Genomic DNA, 18,708 nt, shown 5'->3' with positions numbered 1-18,708 from the left:
AAAAACTCCCTTCCATTCCCTGGCCGTTTGTATTCTATCCTTCCTAATCCAACGTTATTGATTTTGTCCTTCGTCTACCTATCCCTGGCCCATCTTTTCCTCTCTGCTAGTCAGTCCTTCGCACCGTCCTTATTTCTCTCCTGTCTTCCAGTCTACTTTTTACCTGCCCAATCGATGCCCATTAATATTCTCTCCCTCCAAGCCACGGATCTTCAATATGCTATAAATTCGATGGACGTTGGCGAATTGTGAGTTTTTCGGCTCTTTTCTAGTTTAGAGGTCCCAAAAAAATTTAGAGGTCCCAAAAAAATTGGAGGTCCCAAAAAAGTTTAGAGGTCCCAAGAAAAAATAAAGGTCCAAAATTTGAAAAACGCGCAGATGTTGGAATAATGTACCAGAATTTGGAGTTTTGAGTTTTAAGGCTCTATTGGATGATAAGTGCGGAAATGTGACTTTTTCTAACATTTTTGGCTAAATTTCAATTTTGTCTTTCAGATGGACCCAAATTTTCATAAAAGCAAAATTTCGGCAAAACGGTAATACCTCCATGAATATGCTGTCTCTCGGGCTTAGATGATACAGAAAATATGCATCCCTAGCCTATTTGAAGTATAAAATATACCATCAACACTTATTCTGCTATAAGACCTCAAAACTTTAATTTCTTACACAATTCAAATTCTAGTACATTACTCCAGCATCTGTGCGTTTTTAAATTTCGGACCTCTATTTTTTCTTGGGACCCCTAAACTTTTTTCGGACCTCTAAACTAGAAAAGAGCCAGTTTTTCTATCTTTTTGAAAGCTTGAAATCCATTCCAACATTTTCAGAATCGCCTTCTCTCTATGCTCCAAACGAACCAAAAATCTCGTGAAGTCTTCGAACATGCTACTTATCAAAACCACCGCCGCAGTTTTTAAAAATGACTACATTGAATTCGAAATCCTCGCGTTTCAAGGATCTTTCGATAGAGATATTCACAAACCAATCCAGTTTTTTCTTCCTGCGAATCGATGGATGCAAGTGGACCGTGGAAATGGAATCGAGCGATGGAAATTCACAAGGAGCCATTGCATTGCTCATTTTATGAGCCTTTTCAAAGTCTCGGAGGTCACCTATCTGATCCTTGGTGGCCTTTGCCAAGTACCGTATCTGGATACTGTCAAGCAAATCTTCCCAAGATGTTATACGCTTAAAATCGGTAAAAATTGTTCAGATGAGGTTACAAAGATGGCGATTTTGAAGTTAGCACCCATTGCCAAGGAGGTGGAAATTGGTAAAAATCATATTATCAATGATATCCCCCATTTATGGACAATGCACTTGGAATTTGTGCTTTTGAACGACGAGGAAAGACCACTCAAACTAACATTGGAGGATTTATTGACTCTTAACATTGGCAGTGTACTTATTCTTAATACAAATATCACTGAGAGAGACTTGAACATATTTATGAAGTTATGGATGAAAGGGAGTCATAGATTCTATGCTCCAGAAACTATAAAATTGCATACAACGAATGGATTCAGAATGGATCAAGTCTTCAAAGGAATTCAATATGAAACTGTTCTAAGAGACTATTCATACCAATTGAGACGAGGAGATGGAGAGAAATTGACGATTTTGAATGTGGAAGGTATCATGTTTCAATTTTCATAGTTATTGGTTTTGTATTCTTTGGAATTTTTTTGAATAAACACATTGATCATAACACCCGTCTTTGAATCAGTTTCTTTTTTGTTCTCGCATTCCTAGATTAAAATTATGAACTATCAACTAAACCAAATGAAAAGTATAATAAAAACCCTCCAAAACCCAAAAAGAATCAAGTCTCTAGCTGTTCTAGAAGCCGACATATGGTCATTTGAAGTTTTTGGGAGACGCAGACAGTTAGAGTGTCTCGTCGTCTGCGTCTCGTTTCTTAAACTTTGCATGGATGTATTTAGTCTTCTGAGACAGCTAGAAAGATGGGTTTTTGAGCCAATTTAGAGTGTTTTCCCTATATTTCCTTTTCCAACTCTCTGGGAATTTTTGAAGAAAATTTTGGAGAATGTAACCAGAATTTTTGAAAATTACTAGTTTTTCAGATATTTGTTGATTTCTGAAAGTCATTTAAAATCTTTTAAAATTAACCGAATCCTACGTTTTTGTACATATCATTGAACGGCACTGTATACTGATCGTCATCTGACTGGATACATATGACTGACTGAAATTCTGGGGTCGTTCTCACCCACTTTTTTGATGCTGTCATCCTAATGACCTCTCCTTGGGTACAACTATCCTCCCTACTAATCCGCCTTTTCTCCCAATTCACTTGGTCCTTTTACCCGTCCTTCCTAGGGGCATTTGGTGGATGTTTACCTGCCCACCGCTCTCCCAACCCCATCACTCTCCATTCTCTGTTTCATTTCTGTCATCTAGTCACTCGCCAGTCGCCGTTCGTTCGTTTTATCGACTTTGGGTCCATCCAATCTTGAGTCGTTCTCACTTTCCCTAGAGCACATTTGCAAATAGCGGCTTGCTGTTTGTGTTCTGACATTCCTGGAGGGATTTTTCTTGGTTATTTTCCATAAAAATAAAAAAAAAAGAAGAAAAATGCTCCAAATCTCAAACAGAACCAAGTTTCTAGCTGCACTAGAAGCCGAGATACGGTCATTTGAAGTTTTTGAGAGACGCAGACAGTTAGAGTGTCTCGTTGTCTGCGTCTCGCCGCTTAAACTTTGAATGGCTGTATCTCGGCTCCTAGACCACCTAGAAAGATGGTTCTTGAACCATTTTAGAGCATTTTCTTTATATTTCCTCCCTCTTTGCTGAAATTCCCCTAAACAACACTTGCAGTGTCCCTATTCATGACATTCTCCAAGATTATGTTGCCTTTTTTCTGAAACAAACAAGAAATAGAAGGAAAATCCTCCAAATCACAAAAAGAATCAAGTTCCTACCTGTTCTTGGAGTTGAGATATGGTCATTTGAAGTTTTTGAGAGACGCAGACAGTTAGAGTGTCTCGTCGTCTGCGTCTCTCTTATGAAACTTTGTCTGGCTGTGTCTGGGCTCTTAGAACAGCTAGAAACATGATTTTTGAACCATTTTGGACGATTTTTGCTATATTTTCCCCTTCTTTAATGGAGTATCCCTAGAGCGCATTTGCGTTGAGTAGTACTGGTAATCTTGATGTCCGCTCCCGGAGGGCCAGTTAGCTTCCCTCGAGCAACACTTGCGATTAGCCTTTTTGGTCATTTGCTCTATGCCATTCCTCTACCATACAACGTTGGGGATTTTCGTCTAGCCGCTCTCTAGCAGTCGTCTGTCCGTTTTATCGATTTTGGGTCTTTTCTGCCGCTCATTCTCTCATTTATACTATTTTTCAGTCTGCATTCTATCTGCCAAACTCATGCCCATCTGTCTGCTCTCTCTTCCCATCGAGGAAGTTCTAATGTCTATGGATATTGGCGATTTGTGAGCTTATATTTTTTTTTTCAAACTAAACTCAACTCAAAAAATTCCAGAATCGCCTTTTCGGTATGCTCAAAACGAACCAAAAATCTAGTAAAAGCTTCCAATCGAAAAATGCACCGAATTGAGGTTTATGTTGAAGAAAGATACATTCGTTTTAGAGTAATGGAACGAAATTACTATGAACTCATTTCTTTTCACTTTTTCGATTCCTATATCGAATTGAACCGCAACGATTTAGTCGAGGTTTGGAGGAAACAAGATTTCACTCAGATTGCGCATTGGATTGCTCATTTTATGAGCATTTTTGATGATTTAATAGTTGATTACTTGAACATTGTCACTGCCAGCCTATATTATCTGGATACCGTAAAGCAACTCATTCCAAAATGTCGCAGACTTCATATCAATGAAATCTGTTCCAGAGCGTTTACAAAAGACGCTTTTTGGAAATTATATCCCATTGCCGAGAGGGTGGTAATCTATAAGAATATATTTGACGATGAGACTGATAAATCCAAAATATTGACACTGAATTTGAAAGATTTGAGTTTCAAAGATTGGGAAAACTCATTCAAACTGGAGCTAGATGATTTATTGACCCTCAACATTGCTCGTCTATCAATGGCAGCTACAACTATCACTGAGAAAGCATTGAACAGATTTCTGAAACTATGGATGAAAGGAAGTCGTACTTTCTACCGGCCGAAAAATATAAGATTGCAGTTATGGAACGTAGTAAATCGTGAAGAAGTTTTAAGAGGAATCAAGTATCAAATTGTGAGTAATCGGCCCCAGTTGAAACGGGCAGATGGCAAGGAGGTGTTGATTTCGATTCGAGGGAGATGTGTGATTTTCAAATTTCAAGTATAATTCTTTGTTTTCTGTTGTTGTCGTTATTGTCCCCCCGGAGCACATTAGCACAGTACCTTGCCATTTTTGCGCTTCTTGAGGAATTTTAGGCTATTTTCTGAAACAAACAAGAAATAGAAGAAAAATTCTCAAAAACACAAAAAGAACCAAGTTTCTAGCTGTTCTATGAACCGAGATACGGTCATTTGAAGCTTTTGAGAGACATAGACAGTTAGAGTGTCTCGTCGTCTGCGTCTCGCTTCTTAAACTTTGACTGCCTGTAACTCGGCTTCCAGAGAAGCAAGAAAGATGGTTCTTGAACCATGTTGAACTATTTTTGCTATACTTTCTTCCTCTTTAATGAAATTTCCCTTAACAACACTTGCATTGTCCTTATTCATGACATTCTTAAAGATTATTTTGTCTTTTTTTTTGAAACAAACAAGAAATAGAAAAAATATATTTCAAAACACAAAAAGAACTACGTTTCTAGCTGTTCTAGAAGCCATCTTGTACTATTTTCTCTATACTTTCTTCCTCTTTAATGAAATTTCCCTAAAGAAGAATTGCATTGTCCCTATTCATGATATTCTTCAAGATTATGTTGTCTGTTTTCAGAAACAAACAAAAAATTGAAAAAAAAACCTTCCAAAACACAAAAAGAACCAAGTTCCTACCTGTTCTTGGAGTTGAGATATGGTCATTTGAAGTTTGGGAGAGACGCAGACAGTTAGAGTGTCTCGTCGTCTGCGTCTCTCCTTCTAAACTTTTACTAGCTGTTTCTGAGCTCCTAGAATAGCTATAAAGATGGTTTTTGAACCATCTTTTACTATTTTTGCTATACTTTCTTCCTCTTTAATGAAATTTCCCTTACCAACACTTGCATTGTCCCTATTCATGACATTCTTCAAGATTATGATATCTATTTTCTCAAACCAATGAACAATTGAAGAAAAATCCTGCAAAACACAAAAAGAACCAAGTTTCTAGCTGTTCTAGAAGCCGAGATATGGTCATTTGAAGTTTTCGATAGACGCAGACAGTTTGAGTGTCTCGTCGTCTACGGCTCGCCTCCTAAACTTTGACTGCAGAAATTCAGAAATTCAGAAATTCAGAAATTCAGAAATTCAGAAATTCAGAAATTCAGAAATTCAGAAATTCAGAAATTCAGAAATTCAGAAATTCAGAAATTCAGAAATTCAGAAATTCACAAATTCACAAATTCAGAAATTCAGAAATTCAGAAATTCAGAAATTCAGAAATTCAGAAATTCAGAAATTCAGAAATTCAGAAATTCAGAAATTCAGAAACTCCGAAATTCAGAAATTCAGAAATTCAGAAATTCAGAAATTCAGAAATTCAGAAATTCAGAAATTCAGAAATTCAGAAATTCAGAAATTCAGAAATTCAGAAATTCAGAAATTCAGAAATTCAGAAATTCAGAAATTCAGAAATTCAGAAATTCAGAAATTCAGAAATTCAGAAATTCAGAAATTCAGAAATTCAGAAATTCAGAAATTCAGAAACTCAGAAATTCAGAAATTCAGAAATTCAGAAATTCAGAAATTCAGAAATTCAGAAATTCAGAAACTCAGAAATTCAGAAATTCAGAAATTCAGAAATTCAGAAATTCAGAAATTCACAAATTCACAAATTCACAAATTCAGAAATTCACAAATTCAGAAATTCAGAAATTCAGAAATTCAGAAATTCAGAAATTCAGATATTCAGAAATTCAGAAATTCAGAAATTCAGAAATTCAGAAATTCAGAAATTCAGAAATTTAAAAATTCTGAAATTCAGAAATTCAGAAATTCAGATATTCAGAAATTCAGAAATTCAGAAATTCAGAAATTCAGAAATTCAGAAATTCAGAAATTCAGAAATTTAAAAATTCTGAAATTTAAAAATTCTGAAAGGGGGACCCAGGGACCCAGGGACCCAGGGACCCAGGGACCCAGGGACGTATTCAGAAATTCAGAAGTTCAGAAGTTTGAGGATTCAGAACTTTAGAATAACGAAATTCAAAAATTCAAAAATCCAAATCTTCAAAAATCAACAAACCAAATATAACTCCAAAATCAAAAATCCGAAATATTCTCCAACCAATTTCAGCCAAAAAATAAACCAACAAATCCAATAAATTGCTAATTCGATTTTTTCCGAAAATTCCAATTTCTTTGCCCGGCCAAAAATACACTAAAAATCGTTGAATTCCAAAAAAGGACCATAAAACGTTCATAGCTTCTTCCATCGTCGAATTCAAAGAATTCACAATTTGAATACCAAAAAATCGATATGGAAAATCGTTCCAGAATGAAATTCCAACCAAATAAGACTGCAAATCCAAATCGTCAATATAAAGTTTTTAGATTGCAGTTTTTTGATAATTTTGATAATTGAAGTGTCGTTTTTATCTTTTTCATTGAATTCAACTTGGAATCAAAAGAAAGATTTCATTTTAAAAAAATTTTTCAGAAAAAAAATTATTTCCACCTGTCCTAACATGAAATTGAGTCTAGTGTTGTGTTGACGACAAACATGGAATTATGTTTTGGGCATTATTGCGAGTGATATCAGAAGAAAAAAAATTAAAGGTTTCTAGGTTTTTGGAATCGAAATATTACGATTTTTTCGAGTTTTCGGGATTTTGTGAAATTATAGAAATTATTCTTTTTTTTTGAATTTTTGAAAGCTATGAAAATGTATCAAAGTCAAAGTACATGGGTTGCGTTCCCCAGTTTGTGATTTTTTTTTCAAAAATTCAAAAACTGTAAAAAAATTTTCTGGGTCCTGTCCTAATTTTTTGGATTTCTAGGTCATGACCTAGTTTTTGGATTTCCTAGGTCATGACCTAATTTTTCGGATTTTCTAGGTCTTGTCCTAGTTTTTGGGTTTCTAGGTCAGAAATTTTGGTTGGTTTTTCTAGGTCATGACCTAATTTTTTGGATTTTCTAGGTCATGACCTAATTTTTTTGATTTTCCAGATAATGATTTAATTTTTGGATTTTCTAGGTCATGACGTAACTTTTTGGATTTTCTAGGTCAAGGCATTAGTAGTGTTCAAAATGAAATCGTCTCGAAAAATTCTTCGAAAATTTCTCGAAAAATTCCTCGAGAAATTCCTCGAGAAATTCCTCGAAAAATTGCTTGAAGTCGTGTCGAAAGGACACACTGGTGATGAGCTAAAAATTCAAATCTAGGGTCTGACCTAGAAACGGGAATCTAGGTCATGACCTAAAAATTGAATCCTAAAGCATGATTCAAAAGTGGAATCTGGGTCGTGAAAAAAGGTCTGAACGGTTTTTCAGGTTTTCAAAGTTGACTATTTTTTGCTGGAATAATCTGAAAAGGATCTTTGTCTGGTACCGTATAGTTTGTAGTTTATTCACATCAAAAACCCAAAATCCAAATTATCATTCAGTGTTCCTTGAAACTCGACTAGACAGTGATGTTGGAATGTTATTGTCTACGATACAGTCCCAATGGGAATAATCTGGGGACATAGTAGTTTTCTGATTTCTTCATTCTTATACTAAAAATGGCCACCAACCAAATCCAAGACTTTGGCGTTAGATCCGATTCACTCGATGACTCAATAGTGAGTCAAATCGAACGTGGATGTACTTGTTTTGGCATGTTCACTAACGCTTGTCTCTTGCCGATTATCATATTTCGATCACCTCAAGATATCGGCGTTTATAAGTTTCTTATGATGTACATTGCCGTTTTTGAGCTGTTCTTCGGATGGTTGGAATTGATGACAGTGCCTGAAATGTTCACGGAGGGATCGGCGTTCATTGTGACAATTGATCCGGATAACGCGGTTTTGCCGGATGGAGCTTTGCAGATTTCAATTTGTAAGCTAGCTTTCGCTCAATTATCTCTGCCCCTTCAAAAAATATCAAACATCTGTCCACTGATAAAACATTTGCCATAATATCACCAGCATTTTCCTAATTTGCAAAACTTTTATAGCTCTTCTAGAAACCTCAAAATGAATTTACAAAAAAAGTTACAGTAATCTACTGCGGCTCATTTGCCACCTCCTTGGCGATCTTTGGCGTCCAGTTTGCCTATCGCTATGAAGTCCTTCGAGGGTAATTTCCTCTCCTAAACCACGTCGAAAATGTGATTCTAAGTTTAGAAACACACCGCGTACATTGTACAGTTTCTTTAACTTTGTATTCTGGGGTGGAATCCCACTGATCGTCGCTTTGCTGTGGACCCTATCATGTTGGATTTTCTTGGGACGAAATGAGTATGTAGATATGGTTATGAGGTTTGTTGTTCATTTGAATTTTTAAAAACATTTTGGAATTCAGACAAGACTCTTTCCCGAGCAACCTGGAAAACAAGACAATCGGCTTTGTTGGAATTTATTTCTATCCCAAACTTCTAGATGGGTCTACAGTAATCAATTGGGATTCTTTAATTGGGATGGCTCTCTGTACTTGTATTCTGGTAAGGCATTAGATTACAGTAATACCTGTATTAGACAGACCGGTTCTTCTATTGTTCCAAGGTCCCTTTAGAGGGTCATTTTACTACAGGAGGGCTTCAATTAGAGGGATGCACTTCCATTTTTCAAAATTCATGAAAATCAAGTTTTCGAGCAAATAATTGTTTAAAAAAGGCCAGACATCAAAAATTTCAAAATTTTCATTTTTTCTTAAAATATGTGAATCTGAAGTACAAGTATATATACCTACTTGAAAATCTGAAAAAATCATTTCATCGGCAAAAAAATGCACTTTTTTTGACCACTGCATTTTGCTGTCGCCGCGTTGCTTCATATCACGAAACCACACACTCTTCAACGTGTGCGCGCGCGGTGTAAGTGGTTGTGCGCGGAACTGTCGTTCATGAAGTCAAGGGTTCGATTCCTTCTCGTGGTTTTCTTTTTTTTCAGCTTTTTTAACATCATTTTATAAAATAGAAATGGGGAAACAGATACTATTTTGCATGTTTCATAATTTTTGCTAGTACGATCCAGTTAATTGGCGTTGTTATTCTGAAACTTGCGACCACCACAGCGTCGAATACAGCTAAATTTACGACACTTATTTTCTGTTTTTTTTTCGCATTTTCGCCTGCACTTCGATAATGAGGTTTGTCACTTGTTGTGCGTGTGGAGACAAAGTTCTGAGAAAAGAAGCAACCAAAGTCCCATCAAATGATAATCAGAGAGAAAAATGGTCGGAGATTCTGGGCGGAGCTTTCCGAAAAAACTGTGAAGCAGTTCGTTGTTCATACATCTGTTCGGTTCATGTTTCAAATGGAACGGGCAGATTCAAATTTCCTAATCCAGTGGGTAACTAAATCGGTTCTCAAATCATCGAGAATACAATTCACAGGTTGCCTGGAATCATCCACCAGAAGAAGCGCTTGATCATTGGGTATGGAAGAGTAATTTCGTGGGATCAGAAGAGACGCAGAGTGTGCCTTCAGATCCGAGTTCCGAGGTATCCAAAAAAGATGAAGATTTAAAAATACAATTTTATTTATTTCAAACAAAAATAAAAAAGAAAATACAAATAAAATTCATGTAGAATACTTAAAAACGAAAAAAACAACAACACGAAATTACAGTATGCCCCGACCGGGAGATCATGAAGAGTGCCGATTTCTTAGTTGCCAATTCGAATTTCTGCTTTTCAGAAGCTATTTTTTGCTTTTGAAACACATTTTCTTGAGTTGGTTCATAAAGATAGGCACGAATTCGTTTCATTTCTGAGATTAGAATGATTTTAGAGTATTTTAACATAAAAAGAAAAGCGACGGTATTTCTATCGGGAAAAGCAAAATGATCGCAGTCCTTATGAAAATATATAGACGACTATCGAAATGATGAATCAATTGAACATTATAATTGCGAAAAACTGTATATTTTGAACGAAATTTACACTAATTCGATAAGAACAAGGTTTTAAGTATTAAGAATTGCGAAAAATTGACAAAAAAAAACCGCAAAAAAAAAACAAAAAAAGAATAAAAAGTAGTTTGCGCGGGCGATTGCGCGCTTTAGGTGCGAACACCGCGACGGCAAAATACACAGCCCTGAAAATTCCCCCGAAATTTTTGCTGTCTGGCCCCCTTTAAACAAATTTCTTGGAAATTCTGGAATTTCTGGAATTTTATTTCTTGAAAACGTTTTCGAGGAAGCACCCTATTACAGGGGCCCATCTCGTAGTATCCTTCTATTGAAAGGAGCCTAATTTTGAAGTGTCCCTTCTAATACAGTTTTTACGGTATTCAAAAATCTTACATTTTTTAGTTTGGCTCTGAAACTCTTATGCTATACTTCGCCTTCAAATCATATCTTATCACCAAAACTCTAATGACATCTACCTGCTCCACAAGCTTCCGACGCCTCCAATGGCAACTATTCTACGCTCTCATTTCTCAAACAATCATTCCAATTCTCTTTATGCAAATCCCATTATCCATTCTTTATGTGACCCTGTTCCTAAATATTTCGATCCCACTGATCGGAAAACTTCAAGCTTTCACAATCTCCCTGTATTTGGCTACCGATGCTCTACCGACTATGCTCATCATTAGACCATACCGGGAGACTATACTTGGTAAAAGAATAATATGTGCAGGGTGATTGGGTTACGGTATTCACTTTCACACGTTTCAGGATTCTTCGCGTGCTTCAAAAAATGCTGCTGCGTGAAAGTGGGACCAACCACTCAAGCCGGAACTGAGACAGGAATTTCGATGAATAACTTTTCTTCCAGATATGCTGTTCCTTAAATTCCAAAATGTCAAGTGTTAATAAACAAAATTTAATAACCTTGGTGGAAGTGATGTTTCGTTTGATTTCTTATCAGTGACCGCAGAAAATGCCGAGTACAAATGCCAAGTACATCAAGACCGAAAAGTGCCAACAATTCTCTAGTCATGAAACTTTCTCTCCTCTTATTGTTGCCGTGTTCTGTATATTCTTATTTTCTGGACCCTTTGAGAATATTTAGTACTCCAAATGCTCCAAATTATCCAGTAGAGAGAAGTTCCAGAATTTTTATAGTCTCAAATAGTCCACTAGATGTGCTGGGTAATTTGGGCGTGTATGTTGGGACGCAGGTAAAAACGTAAGTTCTAAAAAAGTTACCGTGAAACCTGTATTTGTAAGGCACCTTTAATAAAGGGGTCTCTCTAATAGAAGAGCCCCTGAAAACCGAAAATTTGCTTCCAAGGTTAAAAAAACACTGACTTTTCTCTTTATAAAACCGTTTCCAGAGGCGCCACCTTAGCCCTACCCGGACCAACAGGCTCTCTGACCCCCACTTATTCCTTCTGAAGACAATTCAACTCTACTTATTGTACAAAACGGCTCCAAAAACTGCACAGGATATTTATACATAACAGATGACGCCAATACAAACGTCTTTCCTTTATCCAACAATCGTCAAGAATATAATTTCCAACCAGGGACCAATTTATACTTTTCATTGGATTATAAAAATGACTCTATTGATTACCCATGTGCTCAAAATGTGTATATCGGTGACAATGTGTCATTTAGAGGATACGTTGGGCTGCCAGAAGAAAATGGTCAACTATTTTTTGATAGTGGAAGTATACCTGGGTTGGTTTGATTCTGTTTTGTTTCTAAACTCCATGAATTCTAGTCTTACCAACTACAATCAACTTCAACTCCCCACGAAAATTTTCCATTTCAAAACCAATGGAAATGATGTGAAATATCAATTGTCTTATGGTTTTGCAGACTTGTTATCCACTAATTTTTCTGGATTAATGACCACAAAAAGCTTTCCGACTGGTTATTACACTCAGTATTCGTTAATTGGTGCCGGCAATTTTAATAATGATAATTTGACATTGTTCATGATGGTAAGTTATAGAGTACCGGACAAGTAAAAGAAGGTCCCTTTAATAGAAAGCCCGTCCTTGATATTTTAGTTTATAGTTGACGCTTTTTCACTGAAAAAGTCAGAATTTTGGTCAGGTACTGTAGAATCTCACAATCTTTTTTTCCAGTTTCGATTCGACTCAACCCAAAATTATCAAGTGAATGTAACACTGACAGATTTGGATAATCCGTATTTTATTCCAATTTTGTTTCCAATGAATTCTTCGAAAGATTTCATTATCCAATCTACAAGCCCATTCCACCAAATCCGAATCGCCTCCCATGGACCATATACTGCTCAATTTCGAATCCAAAATTTGGATCCCAAATCTACAACTGGGGCTTCAAGTACAACTACAGTAATCCCTAGCACTAGTACTGTAGCAACAACTACAAAAAGTTCTGGAACATTTAGGACGTCCTTGGTTTTGTTTGTGGCTTTTCTGTTGAGATTTTTGTGACCATCCTAAATAAATTTCTCTCTTTTTTTAAATTTTTCAAAATGCATTTTTCGAGTTTTGACCTAATTAATTTTCTTCATGCTCCTTGTTTGTAGCTTTGTTCGAGACCAACCAACAAGCACTTCAAATGAATCAAAAAGTGATAGAAATGGTTCCAGGAGAGATAAAGACGTATTTCAGTGTTGATGAGGTCGGAGACAACCAAAATAGTCACTCTGATGCTGCCAACTTTCCAACAGAATTTTTGAATAAAATGACTCCATCAGGATTACCACCACACAAATTGGAGCTGAAAGTTGGTGCATTGGTCATGCTCCTCCGAAACCTTGAAGTTCGAAACAGACTGTGCAATGGTACACGATTGGTTGTTCGAGAAATGGAAGAGCGGGTTCTCAGATGCGCTTTTATTTCGGGAACAAATGAAGGTGGAGACGTTTTGATTCCAAGAATCAAACTATCATTCGATTCGGGGATTCCATTCGTGCTCCAAAGACGTCAGTTCCCAGTAAGACCTGCCTTTGCTGTGACCGTCAATAAGGCTCAAAGCCAAACATTCAATCGTATCGGACTGCTTCTGGACGCTCCGATTTTTGCTCATGGACAGCTATATGTTGCATTGACAAGAACAAGAACTAAGGATGGAATCAGAGTTTGGGCTCCAGAAAAAGTCATGCATAACATTGTTTACAAAAACATCCTGTAGCTCCATTTCTAGCTTAAATTTTCCAACCCATAGCCATTTTTCATAACTATCCTGTGGAAATCGCGGCGTAGCCGCGAATTTTCACTGGTATATAGTACCAGACAAAAATAAATATGCATCTAGTGGAAACTTTGGAAAGTCAAGAATGCTTGACCTTTCTATTAATAGTCTATTTTGAAGTCCTTTAAAAAGTAGTCCATAATTTTTCAATTTCCCTGAAAATTTCAGAATATACTAAACAAAACAAAAGCTTTTTTTGTATTATGATTAACAACTTTTTTTTAAAATCCAACCAAGCGTGCTAAGCGGCTAATTTTCAGAGATAATTTTAGCATTTCCGGCACTGTATTGGTTACATACGGCATATCTCATCAAAATGGATTTTTTCAAAAAAGTTGTCAGTTACAAAATTGAAGTTCTATTTTTGAAATTTTCCAACAAATCGAAAAGTTCTGAACTACTTTTGCAGTACTCCAAAGTTCATTTTTTTCCCCACTGAAAAAGGGAAAATATGTATATATATTTCTGTCTGTTACTGAAAAATCAAGGAAGTGCAGAAAACAACTATTAAAATTTTTTTTAGTTAATTTTAGGAAGCTAAGAAAATTCTGAAATTCCACAAAAGAATCACAAATTTCAGAAGTTCCAGGACATTTGAAGTACAGTGTTTGCTTTAAAACCAATACATGCACATTTAGCTCAATCATCTTGGTTTCTATGAGAGATATCAAAATTATGTCTTCTGATAAAACATAGATGATAAGATGATGAATAATTTATCAGTTGACAGATTTTTTTATGTCCCATACGAACCGAGGTAATCGAGCTCAAAGTGCACGTAAAGGGTATACTTCAATTAGAGCGAGCACCTAGGTTTTCAGAGAAAATTCAGATTTCCAAATGTCCAGATGTCTACCTACTTCCTGTTGTCACACGTCACATGGGATCTTCGTCACAGAAAAAGATGATGGAGAGGAGTAAAAAAGATCGAACACAAAAAAAAATTAATTACTGATTACCTAGATGATGAATCGTCAAAAATTAGGTGGCATTATATTCTTCTTCTCAGAAAATTCTAGACAATAATTTTTTTGGAGTAGGTTGTTCCAGTCTTCAAGATGGTCTAGGCCGTAAAACCTGTAATAGATGGCTCCTAACTTTTGACTTTATGCCAAAATATCTCGATTCACGTCAAAGATATGAAAAAGTTGTTAACTGATAAATTGTTCATAATAATATCAAAAATATTTTATCAGTTAACACATTTTTGATATCTCTCATACGGACCGAGATAATTGAGCTCAAACTTAACATTATGGGGGCCTTCTATTACAGGTCTTACGGGAAGCCAAGTATATTCAAAGGCCATGCTGAGCAATATGAATCGTGTGGCTGGTTTGGCTTGGTTACTCCCCACAAAAAATGACCTAGAAAAATCCTAGGCCATAGCAAGTAGACTAAACTCTATCTACTCTAAATCCCCCACGGGGTGTCCTTGTTTTTCATTTTCTCTCATATTTTCTCTTTTATTTTTCCCATATTTCATGAAATCCGTTAATTAGTCATATGCCTTTTGAATCAGAATTTTACTTCAGACTACTTTCAAACTTTATATGACAGCTCTTGGTCCCTCTAGAGCCGCAATACGACTATAGACATCACTAGATTACAAAAAGTACATATGACTACTGTTTCTTGTACTCATTTTTCACTTTTTAAAGGTGGGGGGACAGGAGATTTTACCGGGGATTTTTGGGGCCAGAGTATGCATTCTACCGTGACGGTGTACAACGCTTAATGTCACTCTGCGTACAGCTGTCGTCCTCGCCTTTATGTATGCAATCGGGTGACCTCTTCCTCTTTGCCCGTGTAGCTCAGTCGGTAGCGGCGCCGCACCCTCAGTCCTCGTCCCACACGTTCAACTCCTCGAGAGGCATATTTAAACGAAATTTCGAGAACATTATTTTTTCATGTCCCCCCACCTTTAAACTTTATTTTCATTCATTCATTTGATTTTCACCACGTTTCTCATGTTCCTTACCCCTTAAAACCATATACTAGACTCTGCATCTCCTCTTCTCTTATACTCTCTCCTCTTACTTATATAGGGAACACTTCCTTCTCCTTTTCCTTCGCCTTCCCCCCTTTTTCCCCTTTTTCTGCTCAAACAAGTAGAACACTGTCCTCGTGTAGTAAACGTGGCCGCGTGGCCTAATGGATAAGGCACCAGACTTCGGATCTGGGGATTGTAGGTTCGAGTCCTGCCGTGGTCGAAATCTTTTTGCACTTTTTTATTTGTACTGTGGAAGATGGAGAATTGTTTTATTGTAGTTTTTGTATGCTGATTGTACTTTTTAGGCCTAATTTCGGCATCAAAAATCTAACCTACTAATTGGTCACATTTTCTTCATATTTCTGCGATATTTACTATGATTTCAAAGCCTGATTCACTATTGTTATTCCCAAATCCACATCCTTTTGGGACCTGTCTCATATGATTCGAGTCAAAAGCCGGCTCTATTTTTATACAACTAGATCGCATCGCTTTTTTATTTCAGTTAGAAATTCGTCTCAAAAAATGGTGATCCGTAATCTGACCGCCGTCTGGATTCTAAGCCAAACAGCATCGTACGACTTCGATGATACATTGGCTGGTGGTCTGGTATCTATTGTGAGTTTAATGGCCTAAGATTTTCCTAGGCCATTTCGTACCGGTCGATTGGATATAGCGTGTTTTCAGTTGATTTTAGGCCATATTCAAGAGTCTGTGGCTTTCAAGCTACCGACCGCTTTGAAAATTTTGGATGGTGTAAAACAGACCTAGATTGAAAACTTTGAATTCCCAGAATATTTTGAAAATTCCTAGTTTTTCAGTTATTCACCGATTTCTGAAGGACCGGTTTCTGTACTGAAAACGTGAGAGCGTCCTTCAGAAATCGTCCAATTTTGAAAAACTTGGAGTTTTTAAAAACTTCTGTGAATACAAAGTTTTCCATCTAGGTATGTTTTACAGGCTCCCAATTTTTCAAAGTCATCGGAAACTTGACAACCGAGCTCCAGACTTCTGAAAATAGCCGAAAATAAACTGAAGATACTGTAAAGAACTGAATCATGATTCCAGGAATGCATCACTGGATTCCTATTGCTCAGCGCTGTTATCTATGGATGTCAAACCCTTCCACCACTGAAAAGCCCATTCGGATTGCTCATGCTTAATCAGAACGTCACCCAACTGTTGGCATGCATTGACAGTGGCGCGTTTTTCTTCTTTGGAGTTTTGTTGTAAGTAGTGGCCTAACTTTTTTGGGGAAAACCTTGGTCATTTAAAGGAACAGCAAGATTGTGATGAAAAATAGCCATGTGTTTGGATTTGTGAGTGTTATGTTGCTTCCGGTGATCCTTGGAAGCTTTTTCCTGATGTCTGTGAACAGATTGTGTGCTTCTACGATGATTTTTGCCTACAAGAGAATTTTCACGTGAGTTTGATGACCTAGATTTTTCTACACAGGTCAAATGCGAACGGATCCGTTTCGGTGTCCACTAGGTTTTCTATCCGTAACGGGTCCGTCACGGACAGTTTCGCGAATCTGAGTTCGCGAACGGATCCGTTTTTTCAACATTCGCAATCGGACAAGATACGGAGTTCGCGTACGGACCGAATACGGATGCAGCTGGAGGTCGAGAGATAGTTCCCTTGCGCATTCGCGAACGAATCCGGTACGGATGGCCGAGTTGTGAGGGACTAGCTTTCTCTTACCTCTTCCATCATATTTTTGCATCATTTATTTGCATTTTAAACCTATTTTTTGCCGTTTTCTCTCACTTTTCCTGGCAAATATGTTGATTTTTGACAATGATTTTTTTTCGAAAGACGATTCTACAAGGAAAAAAGATTTGTAACACAAATTTATTCCTCGAAACACAGGTTTTGTTATAGGTATCACTTAACCTTTTCGTGAGCAAAATGACCGAAAATGGTTGATTCGAGGCTCGCGTTTGCTCCAGGAAAGTTGCTTGACGAATGTAAGTATAAAATACCCTAATTTTCGAAACAATGACTTTTCCACTTTTCAGCAATGGACATCTATAGAGCAATCCGATTCCAACGTTAAAAACGAGAAAAACATTGGAACCCAAAAGCAAAAAAGGATATAAGTAATAGGTGATCAGTATGCTACATGTTCTGAAAGATTCCCAAATTTTTTGCAGGTCTCTTTTCGTTTTGGATGGTCGTTCAACAACCCAAAAAAGCAGGATTTTCATAGTTTTTCGAACTTTCTTGTACGTTTGATTGTTGTTTCTTATATGTTTTCTTAATAAAGTTCCGAATACTAAGTCTACAACTATCATGAAAACTCAGCAAAAAATAATAGAAACTGAAAAAAGGAACGGCGGGGGTTTTCAAGAAATAAGTTGCAAACGGATCCGTTACGGATTCGCGTACGGTCCGTATACGATTCCTATTTCATCCGCGCGCGAATGGCGGAGAATCCGTAACGGATTGTTCGCGAATCACCTGTGTAGGTCATGGCCTAGGATTCTAAGACTCCAAGAATTTCAGAAAACACAAAATCATTACATTCATTGTCTCCATTTGGTGCTTTTCACTGGTTTTCTGTGCCTCGATTTTCGGTGCAAGTATGCCTAGAAATAGCAAGTGCGCTCCACCGAAAAACTTTCAGGAGATTGTAAATTCGAATTCTACACCTACGGATGGTTTTTTATGGCGCCCAATACACTGAGAAATGCAATGATTTGGTCGTAACGTACAATTTTGGGGTCCAGGTCACTTTGACGAGCTTGATTATGGTCTCCGACGTCGTCACTTTGTTTGTGTTGGTTTGTTTGAGAGTTAGTATTCATTTTCTTTTTTTTTACTAATTGGGTCATCCGACTTTTCGAATGTGCAGCTCATAAGTTCTAGTCCCAGAGGAGCTTCAATGAGCGAAATAACAATATAATTTTTGTCAAAACCTGTATACCGTAAAACCTCTAATAGAACGACACCCGGATCGTCCACTTTGAGCCTATATATCTCATTTTCTGTGAAAGATATCAAAAAGTGGCTAACTAGTAAAATGTTGCTGATATCCTGATAAACATTTTACTAATTAACCACTTTTTGATATCTTTCAAAAGAACTGAGATATATAGAGCTCAAAGTGGACCATCCGGGTGTCGATCTATTAGAGGTTTTACGGTATATAGATATATAAAGTTAGGCCACCACTTCAAAATGGTAAAAAAAAAAGATAAAACAATGTCAGCAACGACACTCCGAAACTCCGCATTGAAGAAATTTCGAGGAACTCATTCCTCGAAAAAATCCTAGAGAAACTTTTTTCGAGGAATT

General features: G+C 36.9%; 5 protein-coding genes and 1 non-coding gene across 6 annotated transcripts in view; all 6 read left to right on the top strand.

Annotated features, from left to right (window-relative positions):
- Positions 1-174: 174 nt before the first annotated feature.
- Positions 175-1,659, top strand: CBG22651 (the record flags this gene model as incomplete). Its single annotated transcript, XM_002638171.1, has 2 exons — positions 175-248; positions 831-1,659. 2 exons carry the CDS (start codon positions 175-177, stop codon positions 1,657-1,659), a joined length of 903 nt encoding a protein of 300 aa, XP_002638217.1.
- Positions 1,660-3,395: 1,736 nt separating this feature from the next.
- Positions 3,396-4,811, top strand: CBG27278 (the record flags this gene model as incomplete). The annotated part of the gene is made up of 3 exons (XM_045238298.1): positions 3,396-3,460; positions 3,511-4,237; positions 4,803-4,811. 3 exons carry the CDS (start codon positions 3,396-3,398, stop codon positions 4,809-4,811), a joined length of 801 nt encoding a protein of 266 aa, XP_045100537.1.
- Positions 4,812-7,850: 3,039 nt separating this feature from the next.
- On the top strand, positions 7,851-11,071 carry Cbr-str-233 (the record flags this gene model as incomplete). The annotated part of the gene is made up of 6 exons (XM_045238297.1): positions 7,851-8,169; positions 8,331-8,409; positions 8,457-8,591; positions 8,635-8,773; positions 10,587-10,896; positions 10,956-11,071. 6 exons carry the CDS (start codon positions 7,851-7,853, stop codon positions 11,069-11,071), a joined length of 1,098 nt encoding a protein of 365 aa, XP_045097626.1.
- Positions 11,072-11,938: 867 nt separating this feature from the next.
- CBG27277 lies at positions 11,939-12,652 on the top strand (the record flags this gene model as incomplete). Its single annotated transcript, XM_045238296.1, has 2 exons — positions 11,939-12,172; positions 12,320-12,652. 2 exons carry the CDS (start codon positions 11,939-11,941, stop codon positions 12,650-12,652), a joined length of 567 nt encoding a protein of 188 aa, XP_045100536.1.
- A 2,903-nt stretch (positions 12,653-15,555) lies between these two features.
- CBG29034 lies at positions 15,556-15,628 on the top strand. Its single transcript has one exon. It is a non-coding gene (tRNA).
- A 305-nt stretch (positions 15,629-15,933) lies between these two features.
- The window catches only part of Cbr-srx-43, a gene marked incomplete at both ends in the record, with an annotated part of 3,713 nt that continues 938 nt past the window's right edge, over positions 15,934-18,708 (top strand). The window contains 6 exon segments of the mRNA XM_002638169.1: positions 15,934-16,026; positions 16,477-16,637; positions 16,685-16,831; positions 17,917-17,993; positions 18,038-18,078; positions 18,084-18,210. Coding sequence (XP_002638215.1) covers positions 15,934-16,026; positions 16,477-16,637; positions 16,685-16,831; positions 17,917-17,993; positions 18,038-18,078; positions 18,084-18,210 — 646 coding nt within the window.

The sequence above is a fragment of the Caenorhabditis briggsae genome (genome assembly GCF_000004555.2).
Source record: "Caenorhabditis briggsae complete genome, chrV, whole genome shotgun sequence".
NCBI classification, from domain to species: Eukaryota; Metazoa; Nematoda; class Chromadorea; order Rhabditida; family Rhabditidae; genus Caenorhabditis; species Caenorhabditis briggsae.
This window is presented reverse-complemented; position numbering and strand designations above follow the sequence as displayed.